Raw genomic sequence first — 27,849 nt, 5'->3', positions numbered from 1 at the left:
TGAGGAACTAAGTGGTCCCTCGACGTTGCCTTCGGGAACACAGACAATATGTGCTTTATTGACAAAGGAGAGGTGTAATAAGTAGGTTTAACAGTTCCCACTCCTCTCCAGCACAAATGACTCTACAAAGGGCCTTAAAATAGACTTGTCTGACCTTCTCAGACAGGAATGTGAATAACATTTTGGGAGCAGAGCAGCAAAGCACAAGCTTACTCTCAGGACGTACAACTGTATTATTCTAAAGTTACTATTCTGATAAAGTTAATGAAAATCTACTTTCACCAGTTAATGACACATACCCTGGGTATCGGCCACAAATAATGTCAATTTTGCCCCAGCAGAACATATGAACAATATATCTGCACCTAGGGTTATGCAAATAAAGTGTCCCTTATAACAGTGTCACATTGGCCTCTCCTCTTATTTTCTGATAACTTCCATTTTCGTTCTGGCTATTTAAGTATTATATAGACTATTAACGTCCCAGACAGAAATGCTATTTTGGTCTGCGTTTTATATGTATCTTGAATAGTTTAGAGACTGAGGGCTGGATTGATCAAGATTTGACGCAACGCATCAAGACAACTTGCTGCGCTGCGTCAAACGGAGAGGGTAAGAATGCTCCATATGTGCTAACATATGGCGCATTCCTGCTCTTTCTCTGCACTAGGGCTCTTGTTTACCTTCTCCAAACTGACAGCTTCCTGCACAAAAACAATCCTTAGATGCCTTTTCCTCTTTCTAATTATGCTGCGTAATGCAGCACACTTAGAAAGAGAAAGAAATTAGGAGAAATAAAGATATTTCGCCTTGTTTCGCCAGACCTGGTGAGGCGTAGCATTTTGTCACATTCCCAGGTTTACAAGTGTTAGTATATCTGGGAATGCACCAAAATACATGGGTGGGTGCGTGGGAACACTGATTCCCAACCCACATAATGCCTACCGGCATAGAATAACACAAGGCAGCGACTGGTATGCCCAGACATGGGTCCCGTGCTCAATATGCCACCGGATTCAACCTAGCTTGGCTGATGAGAGGGTGATACCTTGAAACCAGTTCCAGAATGCTTGTGTCTGCTTAAGGGAGGACCTGGCTTGGCAGTTCAAGCTGGACTGTTCCCATGGGGAGCAGGGTCAAGACTCATATGCATATGGCTGGGTCCAAACTGGAATCGCATGGCGAGAAAAAAAAACCAATGGATTTAACCAGATCTGAGACAGGAGGTGAATGTTTGATTGTTCAGCATTCCATCCATCACCTGGTCTTTTTGCAATTCCTGTCGAAGAGTAACACAAGGCAGTGACTTGTGCTGCTATGCGTTACTCTCAGAATTACTATGCCACAGAGAGCCATGCAGGGTGAATCTGCGTGCTATAGTAAATCTAACTTAAGACTTGCGCTGCACTTGCGTCACCTTGCGTGCAACGCATGCTCTTAATGAATCTGGCCCTGAATATTTATAAAAACTGTAATAATTATTGGTGACAATAGACAAATGTTTATATTTTTAGTTTGCACTTCTTCACCCCCAAAAAGTAACCGTCTCCGAGCCCTTCTGTGGGTAAGCCTCCAACCTCCATACATTCAGTGAGTACTCTCTCTTTTCCCAAACTTTATATTTCTAAAACTATTACTGACCTCTGTAATTATTGTATGCTTTAGGGGCTGTGACTATTATGCCGGTTTAATGGAGTTACCAACAGCATCATCCGCCTCTATTGTTCAAATAAAATGCACTGTTTTGTACATGATTTTCGAAAAAGCAGGACAGTTCCTTTGTACATTTGCTCCCAGTTGCCTAAATTCAGCCATCATTTGCCTCAGCATTCACAGGCTCTGTTCTGTAGTTTAAGTATTTCAGATAAAATATTTTCTTTCACCAAACATGTAGAAATTAACAAAGATGTTTCTAGGTTTGTCTTGTTTTGGAATGAGCCTGTAAGGGTCTGTAGGCACTCGTGGAATTTCAGCTCCCAGATCAATCTCATCATCATTCTTTAAAATGTACATCTTGATTATATTTAAATATATACATCTTTAAATCTTGCCCCATCTCTGATATCTCTGGAATACTTAGAATGTGCAGATTATTCCTAGATGCCCTATTTTCCAGATTTTCCATCCGATCCTGAAACTCATTTGTGCTGGTGTGTTGTTGTATTGTACATATGATAATATTGACAATTCTGTCCTGCATTGAAGCTAAATCTGTTTCAAGGAATGCAGCCCTATCAAATAATGAATCTGCCACAATTGCAAGTCTTTTTTTAGTTTAAGTGTGGGATGTTTTGTAGCATGGAACTAGCCATGATGGGCATGAAGGCATTATACAAAGTGCATAGGGGCTTATTTATAAGAAACTGTCGCATTGGCATAGATGCGTCAGTTTCCCTGTGCCTACGTGCGACACCCTTGCGCCACTATTGATGTTCCATATTTACAATATGGTGCACCATTGCACAAGGATTGACAGATATGTCGAATTCTGACGCATCTGTCGGTGCAATAGTCACGCATTGCTGGAGTCGTGTCGCAAGCACGATGTAACTCCAGCAGTGCCTGTGAGGCCTATTCTTAATACAGTGCGTCACTCCTTACGCCTGCTCAGTGCAGGCATAGGGTTTTGACGCAGTGGCATCCTGAAAGTGGCGCAGTGAAAACTTGTATATTTCACTGCGTCCCTTCTACCAGGCTTTCCATGTGGGAACGCCCACCCTGCATACATTATACATGACGCAGGTATAATGTGGCGCAGGACTTTACAAGGTGATGCATCTCCCTAGATGTCCACGTTGTAAATAGGCCGCAATGTGATGCATGTTTACTCTGCATCACAAAAAGTGACGCAACGGCGGCGCAAAAGTGTTGCAAGGAGCTTGTAAATCTGCCCTAGAGTATTTCCAATGTGTGGAGATTCAAGGTGTATCGGTCAGGTATTTACTAATCTTTGTTGTAGCTTGATATGGCATTATTTTTCAGATCAGTAAGCCCATCTCCATTAGTGTATGCTCTAGGCTTGAGAAAACTCATTTGTACATGGTTCAGTACAATTCTTAAATGCACTCTGTGTCATTATTTATATGGTAAAGGAGATTATTCTGAAAAATAATAATTTGGGATACTGACCCATTAAGATTGTTAGGCTAATTAAAATTTCAACCATAACTTAGTACTGTCTCTTTTACCAAGGCTGACTACTTACAGAGAATGTACTGGAGCTACTTAAGGAAGAATGTACCCGATGGCATAAAACGGGCAGTCATTGTCTTTGTCCGAGTCCCACCATCCAGTACCTTTGAAGGACCAATATTATAGCCATATTAGACTGCAGTATATGAGATATACACATCAATTTAGAATGACTAACGCATATTGTGTTCTGAATAATGATTTGTTAACCTGGAATCTCTTCTTCAATAGAACAAGAGAGAGTACTATGAACAAACCCTTCTTCAGGAGCTGAAGAAAAATCAGCACTTGCAAGAATACATCCGGCATGTGGAGGGGAAACTGCACCAGACTAACAACAGCGAAAGGAGAAATCCAGCCGTAAGCCATCTTAGAATGTTTTGACTACACAATATTGCTTGTAAAAGCAATATTATTGTTAAAACAAATTTAAGTTTCCATCATTGAGGCAATGTAGCCCATGCCAAACTTGAAAAGCCTATTTAACCAATTGTTTTGTTCTCATTCACATATGCCAAAGCACCCTAATCCTGAGCATCAGTGTTTCTCATCATCTACATTTTGGGATTCCTACATTCCTCCCAAATCACGCATTTATGAACAGCCCACTTCTTTCTTTCAGTTTTATCTAGTTGCAACATTATTCCAGACTGTGGAACCAAAGCTATTGCAGCCCAAGGCACCCCAACTTCCTGTACATAAACAAACCTCCCTACTTGCAGACACCCTTGCACTTTGGTGCAAGGGGGCCTGTGTTGGTACTATGTTCTTAAACTTAGTGCCATCGCAGGGGGAAAAGCAAGGCTACACCATGTCCTTGTGCATATGATGCAGACCTGCTTTTTCGAAGTGGTGGAGAGAGGCGTTAAGCCAAGAAGGCTAACGCCTCTCTCCACCACTTCCTTGTGAATTTCCCCCTCAGTGTCAAATCCATTGGTTTCAGTGGGATAGCTGACATGGGCTATGTATGACCTTTAACATTCAATGTAACAAAATAAGATTTGAATCATAATCCCATAGTGTTATATGGTGATCCATGAAGTTTCTTCCAAGACTTATTGAAGAGTTTGGGAGTGGATTATCGACTAGTAACCTCTGATACTTGAAAAAAACTGCCTTCCTATAAATTAGCTTTTCACTGAGACTATTTCTGTAAGAATTCTGAACAATGCATAAACTGCACTCAGTGCCTGGCACTCACTGTTGGGTACTTTTTTCTGCTTCCTCAGACCACTGAACTACTTAGAAGACCAAACGATTCGGAGGAGGTTACACCCAACCAGCTGGTTCCTCAAAGAATCACTCACACCGAGAGTCCAGTGCCCCTCTGGGACCCATCGGACCAGACAGCTAGAGGCAGTGAGAACTCCAAGCACAAAATATCCAAAGTTACTACTCAACACAGCAAATCTCGTTCCACGGAGAGCAAAGGCAAAGGGAAAGAAGTGACGGAACTCAAGGAACAGCTTCAAGCCATGAAGTGCCAGGTAACTGTTGCTGTGCTTTGTGTAGCTTTCCACCTGTATGGTGTTCTCAGAAATGTTGGCTTCTGTTCCCTATGCGGCAATTTTTTCCCCGGCAGATTCTGGCATCGATTTTTCCTAAGACTGTAGTGCTCAATCCACACTTTTACCTTCGTTTTTCAGAATGCAAGGAGCAAGTGACCTCTTATTTGTTGACTGTGAGGTTTCCCACAAGCAAATAGTCCAACTCACACAATTAGATTACCCTTTCATACCTTTCAGGTCCTACTGTGATTTTGGAGTTACCGGGCCATTCTCCATCTTCCTGTTTTTGCCATGTACCAAGCAGACAACTTACTTTACATAAAGTATTTGAACGAGTGCCTACCTAGATTGAAGGAGCAGTTGAGTGACTACCAATTAACTTGTTACTGTAGAAGGAGCATCTTAAACATGTTTTGCTCTATGAAGAACTGTTTTATATTTGGGGTCCAATTGGTACTATGGTAAAGAACCCAGGCTTGACTGGAACAAAGCTGGACACTTGCAAATGTGAACTTGCTATATTACAGCATCATAGCCTGCTTTAGAGGCCCACCCCAGCTCTGGCCCGAGATATAGTCTTGAACCACAGATTGACAGGTTTTAATACTAATAGAGCCTTCCACACACACTTGGGGTAGAATGCCCTAAAACATTGGAATGTTGGAGCAGAAGGTGAATTCTAACAATTATTGTCCATGAGCCACTTGATTTTCCTCAATAGAGCCCGCAATTTTCCAGTGTTTCAATCCACATTGTTATACATTACACAATTACACATTGCACTTTTTTACCATATGAGGCACAGGGAGAAATGGTGGTTTTGACCAGAACCACACAATATTTTGTTCAGGTATCTAGAAACCCAATTAGATTGAAGACTTTTATGACTAGCCTCTCTTCTGGACATCTTATTAAAATATTTTAAAGAACTAGTGCTTTGTAAACACTTTGGGGCAGACATGAGCCCCTTGCGCCACTTTTGCGCTGCCGTTGCATCACTTCTGTGACGCAGCGGCGGCGTAAACCATGCTCCACGTTGCACCCTATTTACAAAGTGACGGATCTAAGGAGATGCGTCACGTTGTAAAGCCCAGCTCCACATGTCACCTGCGTCAGGTTTTATGTGGGCGTTCTGGCACAGTAAAGCCTCGGTAACGTGCCTGAGTGAAATCTACAAGATTCCACTCTGTCACTTTTCTGACGCCCCTGCATCAAAACCTTGCGCCTGCTTGAGGCAGCCGTAAGGCGTGACGCACGTTATGTATGGGCAGGCCACGAGCATTGCTGGAAACGTCGCGCCTGCTAGACGATTCCAGCAATGCGCCACCCTTCCGACGGGACATGCGTCACGCATCTGTTTATCCTTGCGCCACGATGTGCCGCATAGTAAATGCGGCGCATCAGTGTTGGCACAAGGGTAAACTTGAGTGATGCATCTTACCTGGTGCATCCCTGCTGATTTGCGGGGATGCGCCAGTCGTCATGAATCTGCCCCTTTGAGCCTAATTCAGTAGGGGCCATATGTAGGTGGGGTAATACCGGTTGGTAACGGTGAAATTCTGTAAATTTCACCGTTACCGACCGGTATTTAGGGATTTGAGATGTAGGAGGCTGCAAATAAGGAATCAGTAATTTACCGATTCGTTATTTTAAGGAATCCGTAAAATACCAATTCCTTATTTTAAGGAATCGGTAGATTACCGATTCCTTAAAGCCTATGTAGGTAGCACTCAAGTGAGTGCATTTAGCCTTAAGGATTCGTCATTTACCACCAACTATAAGTTGGTGGTAAATACCGAATACCTTTGAAAAAGCAATTTTGTGCTTTTTTCTCATTTTCATGTGGCAGACATACATGCCCTTAGGGCATGTATGTGCGCCACATGTGCACACAAGCACAATTCAGGGTTGCAACAGGGTGTCAAAGTGACACCCTGCCACCCTTGAATATGTTCCCCCTATTACCGATTCGGTATTTACTGAATCAGTAATAGTGAATGGCTTCCCATTCATTCCTATGGGCCTGGAGGCCCATAGGAATGAATGGGAATTACCAAATCGGTAAATACTGATTCGGTAATACCGAATATTACCGAATTGGTAAAATTTACCAAATTTTTAGCTACATACTATTTACCGATTCAGAAGTATCGAATCGGTAAAATTCAGTATTTCAGAATAGGTAAATAGAGATTACCTACATACGGCCCAAAGTGTTTTATGCCGACAGATTTCCCCACATGCATGCCAGGCGCTAAAGGGTTTACTACTGTGGGAAAGTGTAGAGTAGCTGACTTTCCAGTGGGGAAAACGTTTTCTAAGTGGAGGATAAAGGAAACAAGCATTGGTAATGTCTGTAGGTCCTGTCTTTGAGACCTATTTATTGGCTTTGCCAATGCTTTTAGGGGATGCTGTACAGCATCGGCAGGACGCTATGCAGCATCACACTGTAGGAACAAGCATGTGCATTAATATAAAATGATGTGGGCGCCTTTATTTTATTTCTCAAATCTCAAAAGAAGTAGCGCACAAGAGCTTTTTTTTAAGGTAGATGGGCCATCAGCAATTTTCTGCATTGACCCCTCCACTCAAAAAAAAAAATAAACAACATCAGGCAGGGGTTAGGTGAAATGGAGGAGTCGGTGGGGCAAAAGCAATAGGCAGTGGGTGTGGGGAGGGAAAAGCAACAAAAGAGGGAAAGCAGTATGGGAAAGAAGCAAACTAGCAAGAGAGCAACGCAAAGTGCTAGAGAGGGGGCAAGTTTGGCAGTGGGATAAATACACAGGAGAGTGCGTGCAATAGGAGGGAGACAGGAACACGGATTACGGGGTGGTGTGGGTATTTAGAGGGGAGATGTACACAAGGACGACAAACTTTAAAACAAATCACTGCTCGAGCGAACTACTGAGCTTTGTGAATAAAATTGTAAACCTGCAGCCATGAAGAGGCTTATCCAGTGTCCTAAATGTTCATGCAGTGCCAACATAATTTTCTACATTGTACATTTTTCTGCTTTGGCCAACTACCTGGATTGGGTCCTAGAGGGTAGATTAGATTGCTGGAATGGTATGACTGTGTAGTAAACGTATTCCCCTCGCAACATGGCCACCTTTGGTCATTAGACCTTTCTCTATGTTCACACCTCTTAAGGCTTTCAGTATACCTATGTGCATTCTACTTTGTACTTGAAGGTTCCACACTTGACTGTTGATGGTCTGGTCAGCTGGCGAGGTATACTGCTCTGCTGTGTCTTAATAAACCTAAGCTGTAACTTATCTAGAAGTATCCTGTGATCCATCTACAAACTATCTACAACAATTTGGCGACAATTAAGCTGACCAGACCAGTGAAGAAGACCAAGAAGAACAGCACAGCCCCAAGCAACACCTTGCACCAAGACCCCACCTCACTGCGGCCAGAAACAAGAAGAAAAGCAACTATATATCTTTGAAACGCAAGTAAGCTAGAAGAAATTAGCCACAAGTAAAAAAATATATATATATAACAAAAGATTACCAAACTAAGAACAATTACGAGAAGCCAACCTCAATTTAAGGAAACTTAATCCAGAAGATCAAAAAGATCAAATCATATCAGCCTCAAAAGTTCCTCATGAAAAAACGAAATAAAAATCAATGAGAAACTGCTCTACACTGTAACTTAAGTATCTGCCATCCACGAAAGACAGCCGAGGATTTGCCCAGATACTAGAGGGAAAAGAAAGCTGCGTCCAAGGTAATGCGGTAATCAATTTAAGACAGAAGAAACCTGTCAGCTAATTCCACAATGAGATGCAAGTCACCAAGCAAGTAGCTGCCACAGACAAGAGAAACTCTGAGAAACCATCGTAGCAAATTGCAAGAACACTGCTGCCAGAGACAAGAAACTCACCGCACTTAGCCCAGCTGCCGCCATACAGTGGTCCCGATTTCCATTTTTTTTTTTTTTTTTTTTTTTTAAAACCTTTATTAACAAATGCACAATACACAGCGTCTGCCTACAACCCCGCAGGGCCGGCCGCTATGACAAAAACTGGCTGAGCAAAAAGTGCAATACGAGGCAGTACGTTGCTGAAGCAATCTTTCACATCAACATTATCGGCAAGAGCGTAATACCATACAAATAGGATAAGAAAGGTTTAATTTTATGTTTTTGTCGAAATAAACACAAACAAACAAACACATGGTATCATAGTGGCAAGGGTTGCTGGAGGTGGGAGGGGGGGAATGGATGTAGGAGAAAAAACGAGGGTGAGGGGGGGGTGGCGCGCATAAGAGAGCAAAGCATGTGGTAAGTAGAGGAGAGGAACGTAAATCACGGAGAGGAGGGGAGAGGGACTTCGTAGTCAAGTGGAGGAGAACAGATGTCTCCACGGTAAGTATTCCAGGGAGCCCAAACTCTGGACCACTTCCCTGGGCGCCCCCGGGCTTCATATACCGTCTTCTCTCGAAACATGGACCAGTCCATGTTCTCTTTCCAGGCACTGAGCACTGGCGATCTCGGGGAGCCCCAGAGCTGTGCGATATCCCTCTTCGCAATCATATTGCCTAGGGTGACCCAAAGTGTCTGGGCAGCAGTGCAGTCAGTCGGTTCCCACACATTCAACAGACAACGACGCGCCTCAGGAAGCAATGGGACCCCCGTGACACGACTCATAACATCATGCACCCTCGACCAATACGCTACAATCACTGGACATTCCCACAAAACATGAAGAAAAGTACCATCCATCCCACACCCACGCTTACAGCGTCCGTCAGCAACCAGACCCATTCGCACCAGACGCGTTCCAGTAAGATACACGCGATGAAGGATTTTCAATTGAACAAAGCGAAGTCGTGCCGGAATAGCCACCTCCTTAGGGGAGGACACAGCGGACTGCCAGTCCTCGTCGTCCAATTCAAGTCCGTCAGCCGTCCAGGCAGCCCGGAGCTTCTCGAGCTGGTCAGCTCTGTTATGAATGAGCTTCTTATAAATTAAGGAGATGGTACTGTCTGGGACATGGCCATCTAGAACTCGATCCTCCAGAGGGGAGGACTGCGGAACGTCCGTACCGGAGGGGAAGACCGAAGACAAGGCATGTCTCACCTGCATATACCGGAAGTGCTCCCTATCATCGAGCCGGTATTCCAGCTTTAGTGATTCAAAGGACTTAACCGCGCCACGTGTCCAAAGGTCTCCCACAGTACTAATCCCGATCATGTCCCATTTCTCAAACCCTTTCGTCTTCCACAGGTTGCCCAGTCGCTCCGAGTCATACAGTGGCGTCATACGTGTCAGTCTACCACCCCAGCCCGTGGCCACCGTAGCATCTCGCCATGCCCGCACTGCACATTTCGTGGGGCCCGTAAGGAGTCGAAAGGGTGCCTTAGAGTATAGCGCCCTATTAAAGTTGCCGCCGGGCAACAACAGTTTATCTAAAGCAAAGGCAGGGGCTGGCTCCGGAGAATATGTCGCATGGTTGATGGCGCTCAGGTGTGAGGCCCAGTAGTACCGTCTAATATCCGGCAGCGCAATACCTCCGTCGTACCAGGAGAGCGTGAGCTTAGATAAGGCAATGCGGGCACGGCCATCCCAGATAAGTTGCCGCTGTAAACTCTCGACTTCATGGAAATAGCGGGCAGGAACGGGGTCAAAGAAATTTTGCAGGGCATAGAGGAAGCGGGGAAGCGACATCATCTTAAAGAGCGCCGCCCGGCCCAATGGAGATAAGGGCAGATCGCGCCATCGCCGAACATCCTGCTTCAGTCTGCGGAGCGGAGCATACAAGTTCCGCTCATAGCGGACCGAGGAGATCATGGATACATGGACCCCCAGATACTTAAAACCGTCAGTCGCTACCAGAATGGGAAACCTACGGGGGAGAGGCGGTAGAGTACCAGCTATGGCGTAGACACAGGACTTGGTCCAGTTAATGACCAGTCCCGAGTTCTTACCGAAGGACGTGAGGACGTCGAAGAGGACATTGAGTGACTTCTGAGGGGAAGTAAGATAAAGGAGGATGTCATCCGCATACAAGGAGACACGATCCTCGAGGTCAGGGGACCATCGGATCCCTTTGATCGAGGGTTCCCACCGGAGCCACGCGGCAAGAGGTTCGAGTGCCAAAGCGAACAAAAGCGGAGAAAGGGGACATCCTTGTCGCGTGCCGCGGCCCAAAGGAAAGGGGTCTGAGCACCTCCCATTCACAGCAACCTGAGCTAGCGGCTGTTCATAAAGAAGCTTGACCCATGCGATGAAGTTGGGGCCAAAGCCAAATTTGGCGAGGGCTGCCCATAGGTAGGGCCATTCAATGGTGTCAAATGCCATCGTGGCGTCAAGGGAGGCGATCACTGCTGGCTCGGCGAGAATAGAAGCTCTCGCGAGGACACTGTGGAGCCTACGCAAATTAAGAGCAGTGTTCCTGTGAGGGATGAAACCGGATTGATCCGGATGGATCAAATCACAAATGACCGCAAGCATCCGATTGGCCAGCACCTTAGCAAGGATTTTGGGTTCCGCATTAAGGAGGGAGATGGGGCGGTACGAGGCACAACGGTCACGAGGTTTGCCCTCCTTATAAATGACCACTATGGTAGCAAGGCGCTGCTCAAGGGGGAGGCATCCAGCCTCAACCGCCTCGAGAAACATGTGACGCAGGTGGGCGGCCATCTTGTCGGGACAAAGTTTGTAGAGTTCAATGGGGAGTCCGTTAGGGCCCATTGCCTTACCCGAGCGAAGGGAACGGATTGCGAGGGCAATCTCGTCGACAGTAAAGGGGGCTTCCAGAGCGAGGCAGTCCGCCTCAGACACAGTAGGCAGAGCAATGTCACGCAGGAGGAACCTGGAGTCGGCCTCATCTCGATCACTAACAGGCGTATAAACCATACGAAAGTGGTCAACAAAGCACTCAACAACCTCACCCGGATCCGAGACAGTCACACCAGAATCACGAACAATGGAGGGAACAACACGACTCGCACGCTCAGTCTTGTCCAGCCACGCAAGAAGCTTGCTAGCCTTGTCACCCACATCATACAGTCGACCAAGTTGATTTGACCGCATCAATTTAGCAGCATCCGTGACACAGGCCTTATAATCTGCTTGTTTCAATTCCAATTCATGCAACAGTGCAGGCGTGTCATTCCCACCCAACTCACTTTCAAGCGCAGTGATTTCAGTTTCAAGAGCCACAACAGCCTCCCTCTTGACCCTACGCTCAGTGGCAATGAGTGACAGGGCGGAACCCCGAATAACCGTCTTGAAGGCCTCCCAGAGAACAGTGGGGGAAGTGACAGAGCCCAGATTCTCAGAAAAATAGTAATCTATTGCCTTAATCAGGTCTGAACGGAGCCGGGGGTTTTTAAGATGCCAGGGAGGGAGCGGGGGAACTCTGTTACCATGCAAAACACCCACAGAAATCGTGATCAGCAGGGGGGAGTGGTCCGAGATACCCCGGGGGAGATGTCGAATCTCCCGAACAGTGGACAAAGTGGAGGCTAACATAAGAAAGTAATCAATACGGGAGAGGCTGCCGTGCGCGCCAGAGTGAAAAGTGTATTGTTGGAGCGCGGGATGTAGTGAGCGCCAGACATCTACTAAGCCAAAGGTGTCCGCCATTTCACTGAGCCACATCTGGGACTGTGGCAATACTCTAGGGGGTAGTCGGTCGCAGTCGCCGGACATGACAGAATTGAAGTCCCCGCCCAAGACCAACAAGCCGTCTGGCAGCCCAAGAAGAGTCCTGCCTAAATCAGCATAAGTGGTAGCCTGCAGTCCCGGGGGGATATAGACAACAACAAACACGACCTGTTTACCCTCCCACCTCCCCGAAACAGCAGCATACCGCCCACGCCCATCAAGGATAACATCATCAATAGCAAGAGCAAGGGAAGACTTTACCATAATACCCACACCCCGGGAACCCGAGGTGAAACCCGCATGTGCAACCAGTCGATAACCCCGGCGGTCTAGGGCCTTGCAAGCATTACCAATCAAGTGGGTCTCCTGAAGGAACACAACATCAGGGGCGTGGCGCCTCAAAAATTGCAGTACAATGCCCCGCTTAATCCTGTCACCCAAACCATTTACGTTCCAAGAAAGAATCCGCATTTCACCCCCCCCCATTACGGCAAAAACATTCCACACCCACCCCCCAGCAGAACCCACTATAAACAATCATTGCAAGATATGAAATACCATGAAACAAAGAACAGAACAAATTGAACGAGACACAAACCAGTCCCCAAACACCGACCCCAGAACCCAAACCCGTTACAACACCCCCCTCCCTGCACCCCTGCTGACTAAAAAGCCACCCCCAACTGCAGTGTGCCTGTCGCCCCATACTTCTACACAAAGAACCCCCCGAGGAGGAAGGGAGAAATCACCCGTTACCACACCGCCACGGGCAGAGTCATTAGGGAATAAGTCAATATGTACAGTACGTTGCATAGTCTCAATCGGAACCTCCAGGGCGTCCGTTACTCCTGGGTCGCTGCACCACCTTCCGCACCACCAGGGCCTCCGCTCCCAAAGTCATCTGCCGGCAACGAGTCCAACCAGTCGGCCGCACGTTCAGGTTGATCAAAGAAATAGGCTCGTTCCCGATATTCAATCCGGAGCCGGGCCGGAAACAGCATGGCATATTTCAGTCCCCGGTCTCTTAGGCGACGCTTCACTCCGAGGAAACCTGATCTTTGCCGCTGCACTTGAGGAGTGAAGTCGGGATATATGGAGACAGAGTTATTGTCATACTTCAGGGGACCATGTTTACGGGCGGCCTGGAGGATAGCATCCCTGTCCCGGTAATGAAAAAGCTTGGCGATGATAGGCCTCGGCGGGTTCCCCGGCTTCACTTGACCTCCGGGGAAACGATAGGCGCGCTCCACGGCAAAGAACTTACTAAGTCCTGCCGGAGCCAGTTGGGCGACTATTAGTTCCTCGACCAGAAGATCGGTCGCTACCGAACCATCGCCTTCCGGAACTCCGACAAGGCGTATGTTGTTCCGCCTGGCCCTGTTATCATAGTCCTCCATCCGCTTGAGCAGTAAGTCGTGCGATGCGCGCAGATTGCCAATTTCGGATTGCGCCGCAGCCATGTCGTTCACCAGGCTCGACGTTTTAAGATCCAGTGCCTTCACCCGCTCATTTGTTTTGGCCAGGTCGGCTCGAATTAGAGTTACATCCACCGCCACCGTGTCTATTTTGGTCACTACGGCCTCAAATTGTTGGCCCATGTCGGCCTTGAGTCCAGTGATGGCAGCCATTAGGTCTTGGAGCGACACTTCCGACGTAGACGATGTGTCCGTTTGAAGTCCTTCAGCACCCATGCATACGGCCCCGGGGGAGCCTCTCGGCTGGGTATAGCGTTCGATCATGTTCGTCTGGATCGATCCCCCCCGGGTCGCAGCCTTCCGGCGCCTTTCGGCCTCCGCTTTCGTCGCCATCTCGCATTCAGAGTTGACCGGTTAGCCAGAGGAGGTGATGAGCAGGTAGAAAAGTCTCGAAACTCCGATGCGCCAGTGAGACAGAGGTGTAGCGGCCTCCTTGCCAGTCCAACGGAGGATCATGCAGATCAAGAGGGCAGCAGGCGAGGCAGAGTAGGAGGAGACAGGAACAAAGGGAAAGAAACCGAAAGTGAAAGCAATACACCTCCGGCGGGCCAGAAGCCAGGCAGCCGTTGTTGTTCAATTACAGGTCGGCCACAGTGGGCAGCCAAGTCCCCGGTCGCGCCCGCGGGCAGGCCAGAAAGTTCCAAGTTGCAGAAAAATGGTCCCCAAGGTCCGATTTCGACCGGAAAAGGATCAGTAGCATCAGCGATGATAGCGCTGCAAAAGCCCGTCAAAACGACCAGGATTGGTAAAGGATAGATAAAGGAGGACGGCGCGGGTCTCGGGAGCTCTCTGCTCACGCGACCATCTTGGATGCCCGCGTAGCTCCTCCCCGATTTCCATTTTTGAAGAAAATCGGCAAAAAGAACAAACTTATTTCAGGTACTCCTGACGTCATCCTCAGTAACCTTGAGTCAGCTGCTGGTGTGCGTGTACTTGTATGCACATGTCCTCTCTTAGCCGTTTGCCAACCGAGAGATCCTTCTGGGACGCTGTTATCTTTACACTGATGACGTAGTGGAATCTCCATGTGTCCTAGCGGAGAACCAGCGTATCATCAGCCTCCAACGTTTTTGCGGAGTGCTAGCGCATTCCTCTTGACACGTCGTGAGTGTCCAACGTTGTCCTGGTTCCTACCGACCAGCCAGTGAAGAGGTTTCGGTGCGTCATCGCGCAACGTGAAACATCACGACGCAACGTCAGGCAGCAATCTTATCGTTGCGTTTCCATGGTTACGGGAACACAGCGCTACAGAGAGAGACTTCAAAGAAATTCCTCGTTACTGCGCGGCGCGAAAAGAGAGTGAAGACAAAGTGCTTTCCGTCGCGCTTGTGATCTCAATAAGCTGATCCGTTTCATGAGTCAGTGCACGTTGGAAGATCCCAAGATGGGGGATTTGGGGGGCAGCCGAGCCGCGAGGTCTGCCCCCCGGGCAGATTTGGGAGGGGGAAAGGGGGAGAACAAGCGAGCGGCCATTTTGCCGCGTTGGGCTGGAAAGATAGCCCAAAAGCCGCCCAAAAGGAGCCCAAAGCCCAAAGCATAAATAGCGTTCCCGAGTGTTCCCAGCCACCATTTTAGATACTGAGACCTGGTGGCTGGGAACGTGTTTAGTCAGGAGCTTTTTGTCGAGCTTTTTGTCTCTCTTGTTAAGTTTATTGCTATGGTTATTTCTTCGGTTTTCGCTAGTTTTAGGGGGCTTGGCGAGGGGCGAGTCCTCGAGGCACTACCCGGCTGGGAGAGGCGGGGGGCCCGGCGCGGCGTGGCGGCGGCGGCCATCGCCTGCGCGCCGCCATGGACGTTTGCGCATTTCCAGGTAGGTTTGGGACAGGCAGTGCGGGAAACAAGATGATGCAGGGAGGGCGGACGAGGCGCGCTGCCAGCGGCGCCTCGCAGTCATTAGGAATGGAATCGGCGGGGAGGGCGGCGTATTGGTAAGATCCAAAGGACGTTTTTGTAATTATTGTTTTTTTTTTTTTTTGATGGAATTGAAATGACCACACGTTGTATGTAAAGGGAGCATGAGATCCAAAGGACGTTTTTGCAATTATCGTTTTATGATCGAGCTGAAATGACCACACATTGTAGGTAAATGGAGCATGCACAAGGCAGTTGTAGGCTAATGCACGTCATGCATAGTACTTCTCAGACACTGCCGGCTGAGGCGCGTGTGTCCAGAAATAACGCAGGGACAGTCAAACATTGATTACAGTCACTTCATGGCAATTGTACAGGCATCCCTATTAAAAATAAAACAGCAACAAAATAAGTAACCATGAGGATAATTTCCCGGAGCGTGTAATATTTGACATTTCTATATTTTATGCCAGGAATGGAAAGTCTAGATGAAAGCACGCATGGTGGGCCTGCATTTTTTCCGCGTTTGTGCCTTTTACTATGTATTTATCAATCACTGTTAGAAAATGGTGGTGTTGTAACTGAAGGGAGGGGTAGGGACGGCTCCTTTAATGACAGTTCCATCTCAGTTTATAGCAGCAGAAGCACTTTTTCATTTACCTGCCTCCTGGGGGACCGGGGGTAAGGGGAGTTCATAGGGCGAGGGTACGAGGAGGTCGGGGGGAAAAAGGGGGGCGGTGAGGGGGGGCACGCGGTTCAGGGACCCAGTACACCAGCAGTACCTTTTCTTTGGCAGGGGGGCGGCCAGCGTGGGGCTCCAGACTTGGTATGGCTTGGGGCGGCCCGGCTGCACCAAGGAGAAGGGAGGGCTGTGCTTCCTGCAGCAGGCCCGGAGTGCGCGAGGGTCTCGACGCAGCTGGTTACGAAGGCCCCAGGCGGGCTCGCCAGTCCCTCCACCCACAGGGCCCCCAGCGGCTTGGGGAGTAGGAAGGCCCCAGGCGGGCTCGGCAGTCCTTCACACCCACAGGGCCCTCTGCGGCTTGGGGATCGTCAGCAGCCATGGAGCAACAGCAAATTGCGTTTACCAATCAAATCAGCGGGGGACATGGTGAAGGCTTCGCCTCTTTTATAAGACAATGCAGGTGACATCTTCAATGGTGGCCAAGGATATTCAATTCATTGTCATGTGCTTTTCCTTACACACGATTACAATGCAGATGACATTGGGGGCTACAGTTGTGGAATGCTCGCGTGCCAGCTTTACATGCCTTGAGGCCAAGGATATTCATTTCATTGTCACGTGCTTTTCCTTATACACGCTCTAACACACTTGTACTATATCTAGAATAGGAGTTCGTCATTGCCACATCAGGCTTTCTGGGAACCTCAACGTATTCGGCCAGTAGGGTAAGATAGATGGGCAACCTGCGACAATCAGTCTACCGGAAGGATTGGGGGGTCCTTACGCGGGCAGCAAGGGTAAGCCTAAGCGCTCTTAGATAGAACGAGGTGGTGGTGTTAGCTGAGACAATATTTTGTATAGTTGTGGGAATACTGGAGGAGGCCTGTGGTCGTGCAAAGCTATGGGCGGATGTTGACTTACATTGGACAGGAGGTTGTGGTATATTTCGTTTCCGACAAATTAGTTCCAATATATACGAGAATAAGCTATAGCGAGATTTACAGATGGAGGACGCGGCGTTATGGTTAAGTGTTCCTTTTTCGACAAGCGGCATTTAAGGGACAGAAAAAGGGGCTTTTTGGGGATCAGGAGTACCCCTGAGTGGGTAGCGGTGGGTAGGTTGTTATACCAAGGTTGTGGCTCGCAAGGTCGGGCAGGAGTGTGTGTTAATCGCCGGGATGAGGTTGGGCCATGCAGCCGAGTAAGAGATCTCTATTGCGGGTGGGAATAGAGGCATTAGACGGGGTAAAAGGCAACAGTAATTCTATGCCTTTAAGGTGGTCCAGAGTTTGTCGCAGAGAAGTTGGGGATATTGGGGGCTATTAGCACGTGCCCGTGGTGTTAGAGGGAAGTCAGACATGGGACTCCATACCATTATGGCCGACACGTTTGCCGTGCAGTTGGGTCGCGTAATCGCAGGAGCGACCATAGCGTAGCTGCACCGCACCAGCGAAGCACTCGACTGTTGAAGCGAGTTTCGTGAGAGGAGGACTGATTTAGGCAACCATGGGTCTGTAAGTTTTCTACCGTGGCTGGGGGTTTTTGTTGGGTTGTACAGTGCTATGCACGGAACTCGGTCATTATTTTAGTTTGCCACGTTAGGTTTCCTTGCGAGGTTGCACGGGCAAAGTACAGGGGATGTAAGTGCAGTGGGATTCCTTCATGGGGGCGCTAAGGTCTCATAACACAATAGAATATAGGTACTGTTGAGGCATGTGTTCAATTTTAGTTCTGCTCAAAGAGAGGCGGGAGGTAAGGGATACGGAGTGGTGCATGATTACACAGCGGTAGGAGGCGGAGTAAATTTCATGTGGTCGCGGTGTTGGACTTTGGTTCCTTTTTAGGAACAGATGTTTAGGTCTTAGTGGCCGGTCGTGTTGATGAGTACTGAGGAAACATGGAGGTTGGAGGAGTGTGCATGTCGCCTAGTAGTATGGTGCGGCACCACGGATTGGACAGCCGTATGGGACCTGGGTTACGTTTGACTCCACGGATCTGTGAGGGTGTAGTGGTGTTCGGACACGCGGGACACGTTGGGTGTGGAATAGGTGCAGGGACATTATGAATATGCGCTTGGGGGCATTCCGTGTGGGGTGAGCAGACGATACATATACATGTTCTTAGGAGATTGGTCGTAAATATGTTCTGGTTGGTGCATGTGTGATTTTACAATAGATTCATGGTGCAACAATTGTCCTGAAGAGGGTATCGGGATAATGGTGTGTGAGAACAAACGTCAACGCTATGACACTCCTCCATGGATAAGACTACTGAGCATGGTATTGGGATTAGGTATATAAGGGAGGAATAATGTTATATGGCGAATGGCACATATTGACCAGATAGTGTGGGGAAAAGGGTCAACCAACACCGCACAAGACAACACCGCACATGGTAAACCTGAGTAGCTGAATATTGGAGTCGCCAGACATGCATGATATATGGCTTAACATTGGGGATGTACGTAAGATAGGTTCTTAGGTAGCTTATGAACACTGCAACATTTTGATTAGATAATAATCCCTGGAGCGTTATGGAAGGTTGTTCACTATGGTGACACAGTTGAAGGTAAAAATAACTTTAGAATAATTCCATAAGGACCACTTTTTATTATATTCTTTGACTGGGCCCAGTTCCTGGGGAATATTGTTTGCCAAATGTAGGTTCATTAGGTAAGGGGACACGGCTTTGCCGAGGGGCTGCGCGAGTTCCTGCGCGTGGTTGAAGGTTTCGTAGGTTCCAGCAATTGTTTTAGGGAACGAACGGGTCACTGGGGAGTTTTAGCCCTGCCTGGATGACTCTTTTTCGGGGCGGGGCCCCGGACTCCACGAACTGCCAGGTGGGCTGGACAGGATTCAGGAGATCACGGAGGTCCTTGGGGTGACATGGGCGCCGGATAAGGCAGTGGGGCCACGCACGGCGCTGTCACCTTTGTGTAAGGAGCTGGTCTCGTTGTTGCTGGAGGCACGGTTGCCGGCAAGCGAGCAGCGACGGATGTTGAGGCGGCTCGAGGTGATGGAGCCAAACCACAAAGTGGCAGTGTGGGGAAATTCAGAAAGACAAGTGGGGCCAGGCACGGCGCTGTCAATTTTGGGAAGGAGCTGGGCTCGGTGTTGCTGGACACACGTTTGCCGGCGGACAAGCAGCGGCGGATGTGGAGGCTGCCAGGGGTGAGGGGAGCATGGAACACGGTGCCAGTGTGGAATTTCAAATGACAAGTGGGGCCAGGCACGGCGCTGTCAATTTTGGTTTGAGCTGTTCTCGGTGCTTACTGGAGGTGATGGAGGCAAGGCACAAAGTGCCAGTATGGAAAGTAAAAAGACAGGGGGACGGCATGGCACGGTCAAATTTGGGTATGGAGCGTGACTTGTGTTGCTGGAGACACGGTTGCTGGCAGACAGGCGGCAGCGGATGTTGAGGCATCTCGAGGGGATGGAGGCAAGGTACGAGGTGCCAATGTTGGAACGTCAAAAGACAGTGGGGCCAGGCACGGCGCTGTCACTTCTGGGTATTGAGCTGGTATTGGTGGTTACTGGAATCACGGTTTCCGGCAGGCAAGCAGCGGCAGGTGTTGAGGCGGCTCGAGGTGATGAGGCATGGCATAAAGTGCCAGTGTTGGAAATTCGAAGACAGTGGGGCCGGCATGGCGCGGTCAATGTTTGGGTTGGTTGGACGCGGGTTTTGCTGGAGGCCGGGTTGCCGGCAGACAAGCTGCAGCGGATATCAGGGCTGCTAGAGTTTCTAGTGGCATAGCACATGGGGGTAGTGTCGAAAATGCATGTGCTGGGGGGACACTGTGTTTTTTGCGGGCAGGGTGGTACGTGTCGGGGAGGTTTGCGGGGTGGAAGCATTAGGTAAGGGTGGGGGGAGGATGCCAGTGGCAGGGCACGTTCCGGCTTCGGAGTTGTGGGGCGTCGGAAGCGTATGGACGGTGGTGCGGCCAGGGGGACATTACGCGTCGGTGGCGGTGATCCGCAGTGGTATCGGCGTTATGTGCGCAGCGAATTTCTTTTGGATGCGCAAGGGAAGTGGAGGGGGTATAGTTATCGACAAAGGTTGCTCGTGAAGGTCAGGAAGGGTTTCTTAGCCCGGGACGTGTTGATTTGGATGGCGGAGCTTTCGTTTGTAGAGAAGGCCAAGTGGCAAGCCGGGATAGCTTACTTGGTGGTAAGCTGAGTCTCAATCCTGAATGGTTTCCGGTTGCATGGGTCAGGGAGGCCCGTATTGGGGGGTGCGCTGTGAGTGGGGGCAGGCGGTTTGGCGTCTCAATGTTGGCATCAAAAAAGGGGGGTTGGGGGGGCAGGAAAAGGGGGAGGCGGTGTAAGCACCTAACCTCCGCCTTTCCCTGGGTGGCGGAGTTGTTTTTGATGTTGGCCAAGTTTGGCTGGATTTCGGTACTTTCTCGTGAAGTTTGGGGAGTTGGGAAACGGGAGCGGGGAAAGCGTAACCAGTTTGGGAGTTGACATTAGAGGGTAGTTAGTTACAGTTGCAAGAAGGCAAATAGGTCTGTAGGTCTTGGGAGGTTTTGGAGTTAGGAGGTAGGGGATAAAACTGGATAGTATGATGTAATTGAGTTATATGTTTGTATATTGCAGGGTGGGGGATTTTATCATGTGGGGATCGTAGGGGTGGGGGGAGTAAAACAAAAAGGGGTCAGGTAACTCGATGTTTAGAGAGGTTTCAGTTTTGTAAGGCAGTTTGCCAGTTTAATAAATGTGATGTGCACCTGTTTCAATAAAGCGGCCTTTTACACACACAAAATGGTAGTCGGTGTGCTTGCCCCCCTTCTTCCCTCCCAAGGGGGATTTGGGGGGCAGCCGAGCCGCGAGGTCTGCCCCCCGGGCAGATTTGGGAGGGGGAAAGGGGGAGAACAAGCGAGCGGCCATTTTGCCGCGTTGGGCTGGAAAGATAGCCCAAAAGCCGCCCAAAAGGAGCCCAAAGCCCAAAGCATAAATAGCGTTCCCGAGTGTTCCCAGCCACCATTTTAGATACTGAGACCTGGTGGCTGGGAACGTGTTTAGTCAGGAGCTTTTTGTCCCCGCCCACCCTCCCTAGGTTTTTGGGTCTGGGATTTTGGTTGTGCTGAGAAGGTAAGGACAGGAAGGGTTTTTGTGTCAGGTGGCTGGGTTGGGACAGGTGCACAGGGGATGTTTATATGTAAGTTGTCGCTTGGAACAGGTGCTGGCGGAGTTGTTTTTGATGTTGGCCAAGTTTGGCTGGATTTCGGTACTTTCTCGTGAAGTTTGGGGAGTTGGGAAACGGGAGCGGGGAAAGCGTAACCAGTTTGGGAGTTGACATTAGAGGGTAGTTAGTTACAGTTGCAAGAAGGCAAATAGGTCTGTAGGTCTTGGGAGGTTTTGGAGTTAGGAGGTAGGGGATAAAACTGGATAGTATGATGTAATTGAGTTATATGTTTGTATATTGCAGGGTGGGGGATTTTATCATGTGGGGATCGTAGGGGTGGGGGGAGTAAAACAAAAAGGGGTCAGGTAACTCGATGTTTAGAGAGGTTTCAGTTTTGTAAGGCAGTTTGCCAGTTTAATAAATGTGATGTGCACCTGTTTCAATAAAGCGGCCTTTTACACACACAAAATGGTAGTCGGTGTGCTTGCCCCCCTTCTTCCCTCCCAATGAGCTTTTGTATGCCACTATGTGCTGCGCTCCGACGTGCTAGTTATTGCCCTTCCCTCAAGCCCATGCCTAAAGAAAAGGTAAGCAAGCGCATGTATTTAATATACTGGTGCCATATCCTGAGAGAACCTGCGCCCGTCTGCGTTGTATGGAATTTAAAAAAAAGGCCTTTTGTGCACAGAGACTAGTGAGCGGACAAAGCGTCCCTAATCATTACAGCAAAACATACATCAGTTAAATAGCTGTAAGCTTGTGAGAGTGACATCTAGTGGTTCTTGGAAGCATTTTATGTGTAGCCAGTACGAGTTATCTATGAAACAAACCAAAGCAAAGCCTCTCCAGATTGTACATGGTGGGATCACAGCAACTACGAGAATTGTGCTATGAGACATTTGAAGTTGGAGAATACACACATGCGGTGTGATTGTTTTGAGTGTGATGTTCTAAAGCACATATAAGTAAAGTCACAGAAGAAATGTAAAGGTGAGAGTGCGGTTGTGAGCGAAACGGAAAATCATTTTCAAAGCCTGTTAGGCATCCACCATCAGTTTTTGGACAGAGTGATTGATTGGATTCCAGTGTTTTACAAGGAACAACTTGAAAGTAAATGAGGCAGAGAGGGGAAAAAAAAGAAAAAAATCAGACAAAGTTTTAAGAGCGATGCCACCATTAAAAATTGTAGAAAGACTATGAATTTCAGGAAAAGAAATGCAATTGGATAATTTGGAAAGTGGCAATGAGTATTTAAATATTGACCTGGAGAAAACTATAGCAAGTGCAATGTGAATCTAATTTGAACTAGGACAGAGAACATAGAGTTGGACTCAAACTCCAATTCAGGGAAAACGAAGGACTTAGGGAGTGAGCCCAAAACGAGGCCGGGAGAGGACAAAGGAGGTCTCAGGACCAGAAGGGGACAAAGGCCTCCAGAATTAGTACCAGGAGAGGACAAAGCAAGTCTCAGTACCGGCAGAACCAGGAACCGGGAGAGGACAAAAGACATCCCAGGACCGGAAGGGGACAGAGGCCCCAGAATCAGTTCCGGGAGAGGACAAAAAACGTCCCAGGACCGGAAGGGGACAAAGGCCCCAGAATCAGTACCGGGAGTGGACAAAGGAGGTACCAGGACCGGGAGAGTTCACGACCAAGATTCGTGATGGACAAAAGTTCCAGTACCATGACAGAAAATCGTGACAAGGTGGTTCTCTGAACAAGGATAAATGTTCCGCGACTAGAACGGGCCTTATTGTCCACAGAAAAATTTAAATAACTTAGAAGCCCGAACCACAACAAGAGGCCCGTAGCCCGAGAAAGAGAACCAGAACCAAGACACCTAGTCCAGATCTTCAACTTGGACTCTAACAGAACTGGCTTAAATTGTTTTCTCTGGGAGCATCCTGCCAGAACTTTTTGAGCATTGGAGGCACTTGTTGAACTGTTCAATCTTCAACTATGAGCGGGAAGCCAGCCTGGACAAGGACTGTTTGGAGAAAATACACTTTCTCTCTACCTGTTTTTGCTGGTCAACAACGGATTGCAGAGAGTAGACTGTCTCTTCCTGTTTTGTCAATCGAAGGGGAGTAGGTGGTCATGATAATAATCCTGTTTCTTTCTTCAGCCTTGACCCGAAACAAAATACTTCTTCGCCATCTCCATCTGGAAGTCCATGAGGCCGCTGACCTCCTATTTGTCTTGATGTTAATTGTTGTCGTCTCCCAAGCTTTCTGCTTGTGTTTTGTTTGTTTATTTTTCTTTTCCATGTAAAGGAGGAAGATGTGTAGTAAACTTATTCTCCTCGCAACATGGCCACCTTTGGTCATTAGACCGTTCTCTATGTTAACACCTCCTAAGCTTCCCAGTATACGTATGTTCATTTTACTTTGTACTTGAAGGTTCCACACTTGTCAGTTGATGGTCTGGTCAGCTGGCGACGTGTACTGCTCTGCTGTGTCTTAATAAGCCTAACCTGTAATTTATCCAGAAGTATCCTGTGATCCATCTACAAACTATCTACAACAGTCTGATTCCTGTTCAAGTTCTGTCATTAATACCCAATAATCAGGTTAACTAAAATGTTCCCTGCAATACATTCCAGTTGGCCAAAAAATCAAAGTAGATCGTTTTAAAACAGAGATCCTGCTTAGGATAAAGTGTGCAATTAGAGATTGAACTGGTCTCTCAGATGTGTCATTATAAGCAAAGGTCTCCATATATGTCTGTGATGTTCTGCCACATTTGGTAATTGTTCCTGATTCCAATGCCATGCGCCCATGTGTAATTGCTCTTCAGTATGTCTAAAGAAAGTGTTTGCTCTAAGGGACATCTTGGTGCTGAGTAATGTTAAATGTTAAATGTTAAAAGATTTCTAGAGCGCATGGCTGCCCGTGAGCGTCCCAGCGCTGAATAAGTACAGGTGGAGTCCAAGGGAGAAGTTTAAGGGAACAGCCAGGTTTTCAGACATTTTCGAAATGACAGCAAATTGGGCTGTGCGCGAATGTCAGAGGGGAGGGAGTTCCACAGTTTGGAAACGTTGTAGGAGAAACCCCGACCTCCTGATCGAGCTCTCTTGATCTTAGGTATCATCGTTAGGTGGGCATTGGAGGATTGGAGGGGTCTGGAGGTAGTGTAAGGAGTCACCAGATCTCTGAAGATAGGAGGGGCATTCCCATTGAGGATTTTGTGCGTTAGGCAGAGCGCCTTAAACTGCACTCTTTCCATAACGGGGAGCCAGTGAAGGGCTTTAATGGCTGGCTTGGCCGAGCAACTGCTTTTAGGTGTTGGTAAGAATCCGTGCTGCCGCGTTTTGTACAACCTGTAGTTTAGAGGTTACTTTCCGTGGGGCGCCCAGGTACAATGCGTTTTCGTAATCCAGCCGTGACAAAATGAGGCCCTGGATCAGGAGTTTCCTTGAAAGGAAAGGGAGCAGTGGTAGAATTTTCCGGGCAGATCACATGAGCCCAAAGCAGACTCCGGCCGTTTTCCTTGCCTGGGTGTGCATGGTAAGGTTTTGGTCCAGCCATACTCCGAGGCTTTTGATCTCGGATTTGGGGGTGGGGGGCTTACCCATGCATGCGGGCCATAGAGAGTCCAGACGAAAATGGGACTAATTCCCCATCACCAGTATTTCCGTCTTGTCGCTGTTTAGCTTCAAGTGAGATCTGTCCATCCAGCTAACTATGTCTCTCAGACAGGAGTAGAGGTCGGTGTTAGGGTTTTCCTGCTGAGAAAGAGAGACGACCAGCTGGGTGTCGTCAGCATAGGTTAGGAGTTTGATACCATGGGGGCGACTATTTTTTCCAGAGGGGTCATATATACGTTGAAGAGCGTAGGGCTCAAGGAGGAGCCCTGTGGCACTCCGCAACGTATAGGGGTCTCTTTAGATGTGTAGCTACCCTCTATCACCTGGAAGGAACGGTCATACAGAAAAGATTTCGGCCAGGACAGGGCGACATCTGTGTTCCCAAGATCTCTGAGTCACTGGGCCAGGATTTGATGATTGACCGTATCGAAGGCCGTGCTCAGATCCAGGAGGATCACTGCCACTGATCCCCCTGCATCCATGATCTTCCTGGCCTCCTTGACCACCGTCACCATCACTGTTTCAGTGCCCTGGCCAGGGCGAAAGCCTGTCTGTGAGGATTTAAGTAGTTCATTCGATTCGAGGTAGTTTGACAGCTGGGCATTTATAAATTTTTCTGTCATCTTACTGATGCCAGGGAGAAGAGAGATGGGCCTAAAGTTGGCTAAGTTGAGGGGATCTAGGTTAGGTTTTTTAAGTGGGGCTCTAACCTTCGCCTTCTTCCAACTGGGGGGCACTACTCCGTCTGCTAGGGAGGCATTGATCAAATTTACCATAGGTGCAAGGATGGTGGGTGCTACTTGCTTTAAGATTTTGACTGGGGCAGGGTCAGACGGAGAGCCACTTTTGAGAGATTGGAGAATGGGGAACAAAGTATCCTTACTTATGGGATTGAATGTCTCAAGTCTGGTGTTAAGATTGTGGGGCTGCGTTAGGGGCATGGAAGGTAGGTCCATAGGGGTGATTGGCGGGAGTTGCTGGAGGATATTTTGAATTTTTTGATCGAAATAGGTGGCTAGCTTATCGCAGTGATTGTCCGAGAGGTCAATCGGACAGGTGGGCTCTGGAGTTTCAAGAGTTGTTTTACTATTCGGAAAGTCTCCCTCGACGAGCAGGATGCAGCATTAATTTTCTACTGGAAAAAGGTAGTTTGGGCGTTTTTCAAGGCTTTTTTGTAGTTAAGTATAGCCAGCCTATAGTCCTTCTTGCTGTTAGGGTTGAAGTCTTTCCGCCACGTTCTTTCAGCCCTTTTACATAGCTTCTTCAGAAGGCGTGCCTCCTGGGTAAACCATGGGGAAGACGTTTTTTTACGGGATGTCCGATACGTTTTTTTAGGGAGGATGGTGTTAAGAGAGCTTTCAATCCAGGATGCGAACTCCGCAAGGCTGGGCTTGGAAAGAACCAAGGCCTGCTCCCATTTTTCGGTATCTAGTTTGGCCCAAGGACGGGCCGGTTTCCTGGGGGGTTGGTTGGGAGGGGCCGTGGTCGGGATCTCCCATCTAAAGGGGATAAGCATGTGGTCTGACCAAGGCAGAGGGACCGGGGCATTTATATGCAGAGTATCGATGTTACAAAAGATGGGATCGAGTAGGTGTCCAAGACTGTGCGTGGGTTGGTGACTCTGAAGATGGAGGTGATGGGTAGCTAGGTCTAGGAGTAGCTCTGAGGAGATTTTGTCATCCCTATTATCGAAGTGGATATTGAGATCCCTTAAGATTAACAAATTTGGCAGAGTGCTCGTCATGGCAGTTGAAAATTCCACGAGGGAGCTACAGAATTGAGCCAGAGCGCCTGGTGGCCGGTAAATAAGGACTCCTGAAAGTGAGTTACAAGGGGATAGTTGAATGCTAAAATGTACATTTTCACAGTCCGAAAGAGGACTGTCGTGAAATCTACATGGGAGTTGGTCCTTGTGGATAATAGCTATCCCTCCTCCCTTTCCCTTCACTCGATCAGGGTGTTGCACAAGGTAGCCTTGAGGTCATAGTCCGAGTCTGAAGTGAGCCATGTCTCCGTGAGGAACAGAATCTCAAATTGTTCTTCTTCGAGGAGCATATGGATTTCGTGGCTATGTTTGGGCAAAGATCTGCAGTTTAACAAGGTCATCTTGATGATTGTCCGGGGAGTTTGACTTTTCGTTGCTGGAGTGAGTTTGAATGGGCAGTGCGGACAATAGGTATGGGGACTCTCACCTTTAAGGGTGTTCGAGCAAGAGGGCTGGAGAGGCTGGTTCAGTAGTAGCAGGGAGTCTCTGGAGTATGATATCATGGTTTTGGTGGGAAGCTCCAGGGTCTCTGGCCCTAGGCCCGTCATGGCGCGGACGGGCGCAGACGGGCTTGCCTTAGGCGCGCCTTCGGCGTGCTGACGGCGCGCGTGCTGACGGCGCGCCCGCTGCGCTCGTCCGCTGCGCTTCCGGGGGCGTGGCCTCGGTGCACGCCGGCAATGGCGTCAGCAAGTGATTGTTGTGCAAGGTTCCCGACAGCGTTAAGATCCGCTGCGCGAGTTACCAGGATTCAAATACTGTCCCAGGGCTTTCACAGAGGTGAGGTAGGATTAAAAACACATATTTTTTATCAGCAGTAACACTCAAAGGTTAAAACGATTACCGCTTCCGGCTTCCGCCTCAGGAGTACAAATTCTAATAGATGTTGTTACCCAACTCAACAGTACTCCTGTTACTTATCGTCAAAAGCATGGAAGGCTGAATGAACCCACAGTGATTCAAACCGGTGACCATAAGGTCAGAGGCAGATACTAGAAGGAGGTTCACGAGTCCTCTGAACCATCAGAACCTTCTAATACCCACTCACC

At 48.4% G+C, this 27,849-nt stretch overlaps 1 protein-coding gene across 2 annotated transcripts in view; it reads left to right on the top strand.

Annotated features, from left to right (window-relative positions):
• Positions 1-27,849, top strand: part of LOC147689145 (uncharacterized) — a 201,334-nt gene that overhangs the window by 123,579 nt on the left and 49,906 nt on the right. For both annotated transcript variants that reach the window (XM_086942037.1, XM_086942038.1), the window contains 2 exons: positions 3,424-3,552; positions 4,422-4,679. In XM_086942037.1, coding sequence (XP_086798163.1) covers positions 3,424-3,552; positions 4,422-4,679 — 387 coding nt within the window. The remainder of the gene's footprint in view (positions 1-3,423; positions 3,553-4,421; positions 4,680-27,849) is intronic.

Source organism: Lissotriton vulgaris, chromosome 10 (assembly GCF_964263255.1).
Source record: "Lissotriton vulgaris chromosome 10, aLisVul1.2, whole genome shotgun sequence".
Classification (NCBI taxonomy): domain Eukaryota; kingdom Metazoa; phylum Chordata; class Amphibia; order Caudata; family Salamandridae; genus Lissotriton; species Lissotriton vulgaris.
Note: the sequence above shows the minus strand (reverse complement) of the source record. Positions and strands in the feature narration are given on the sequence as shown.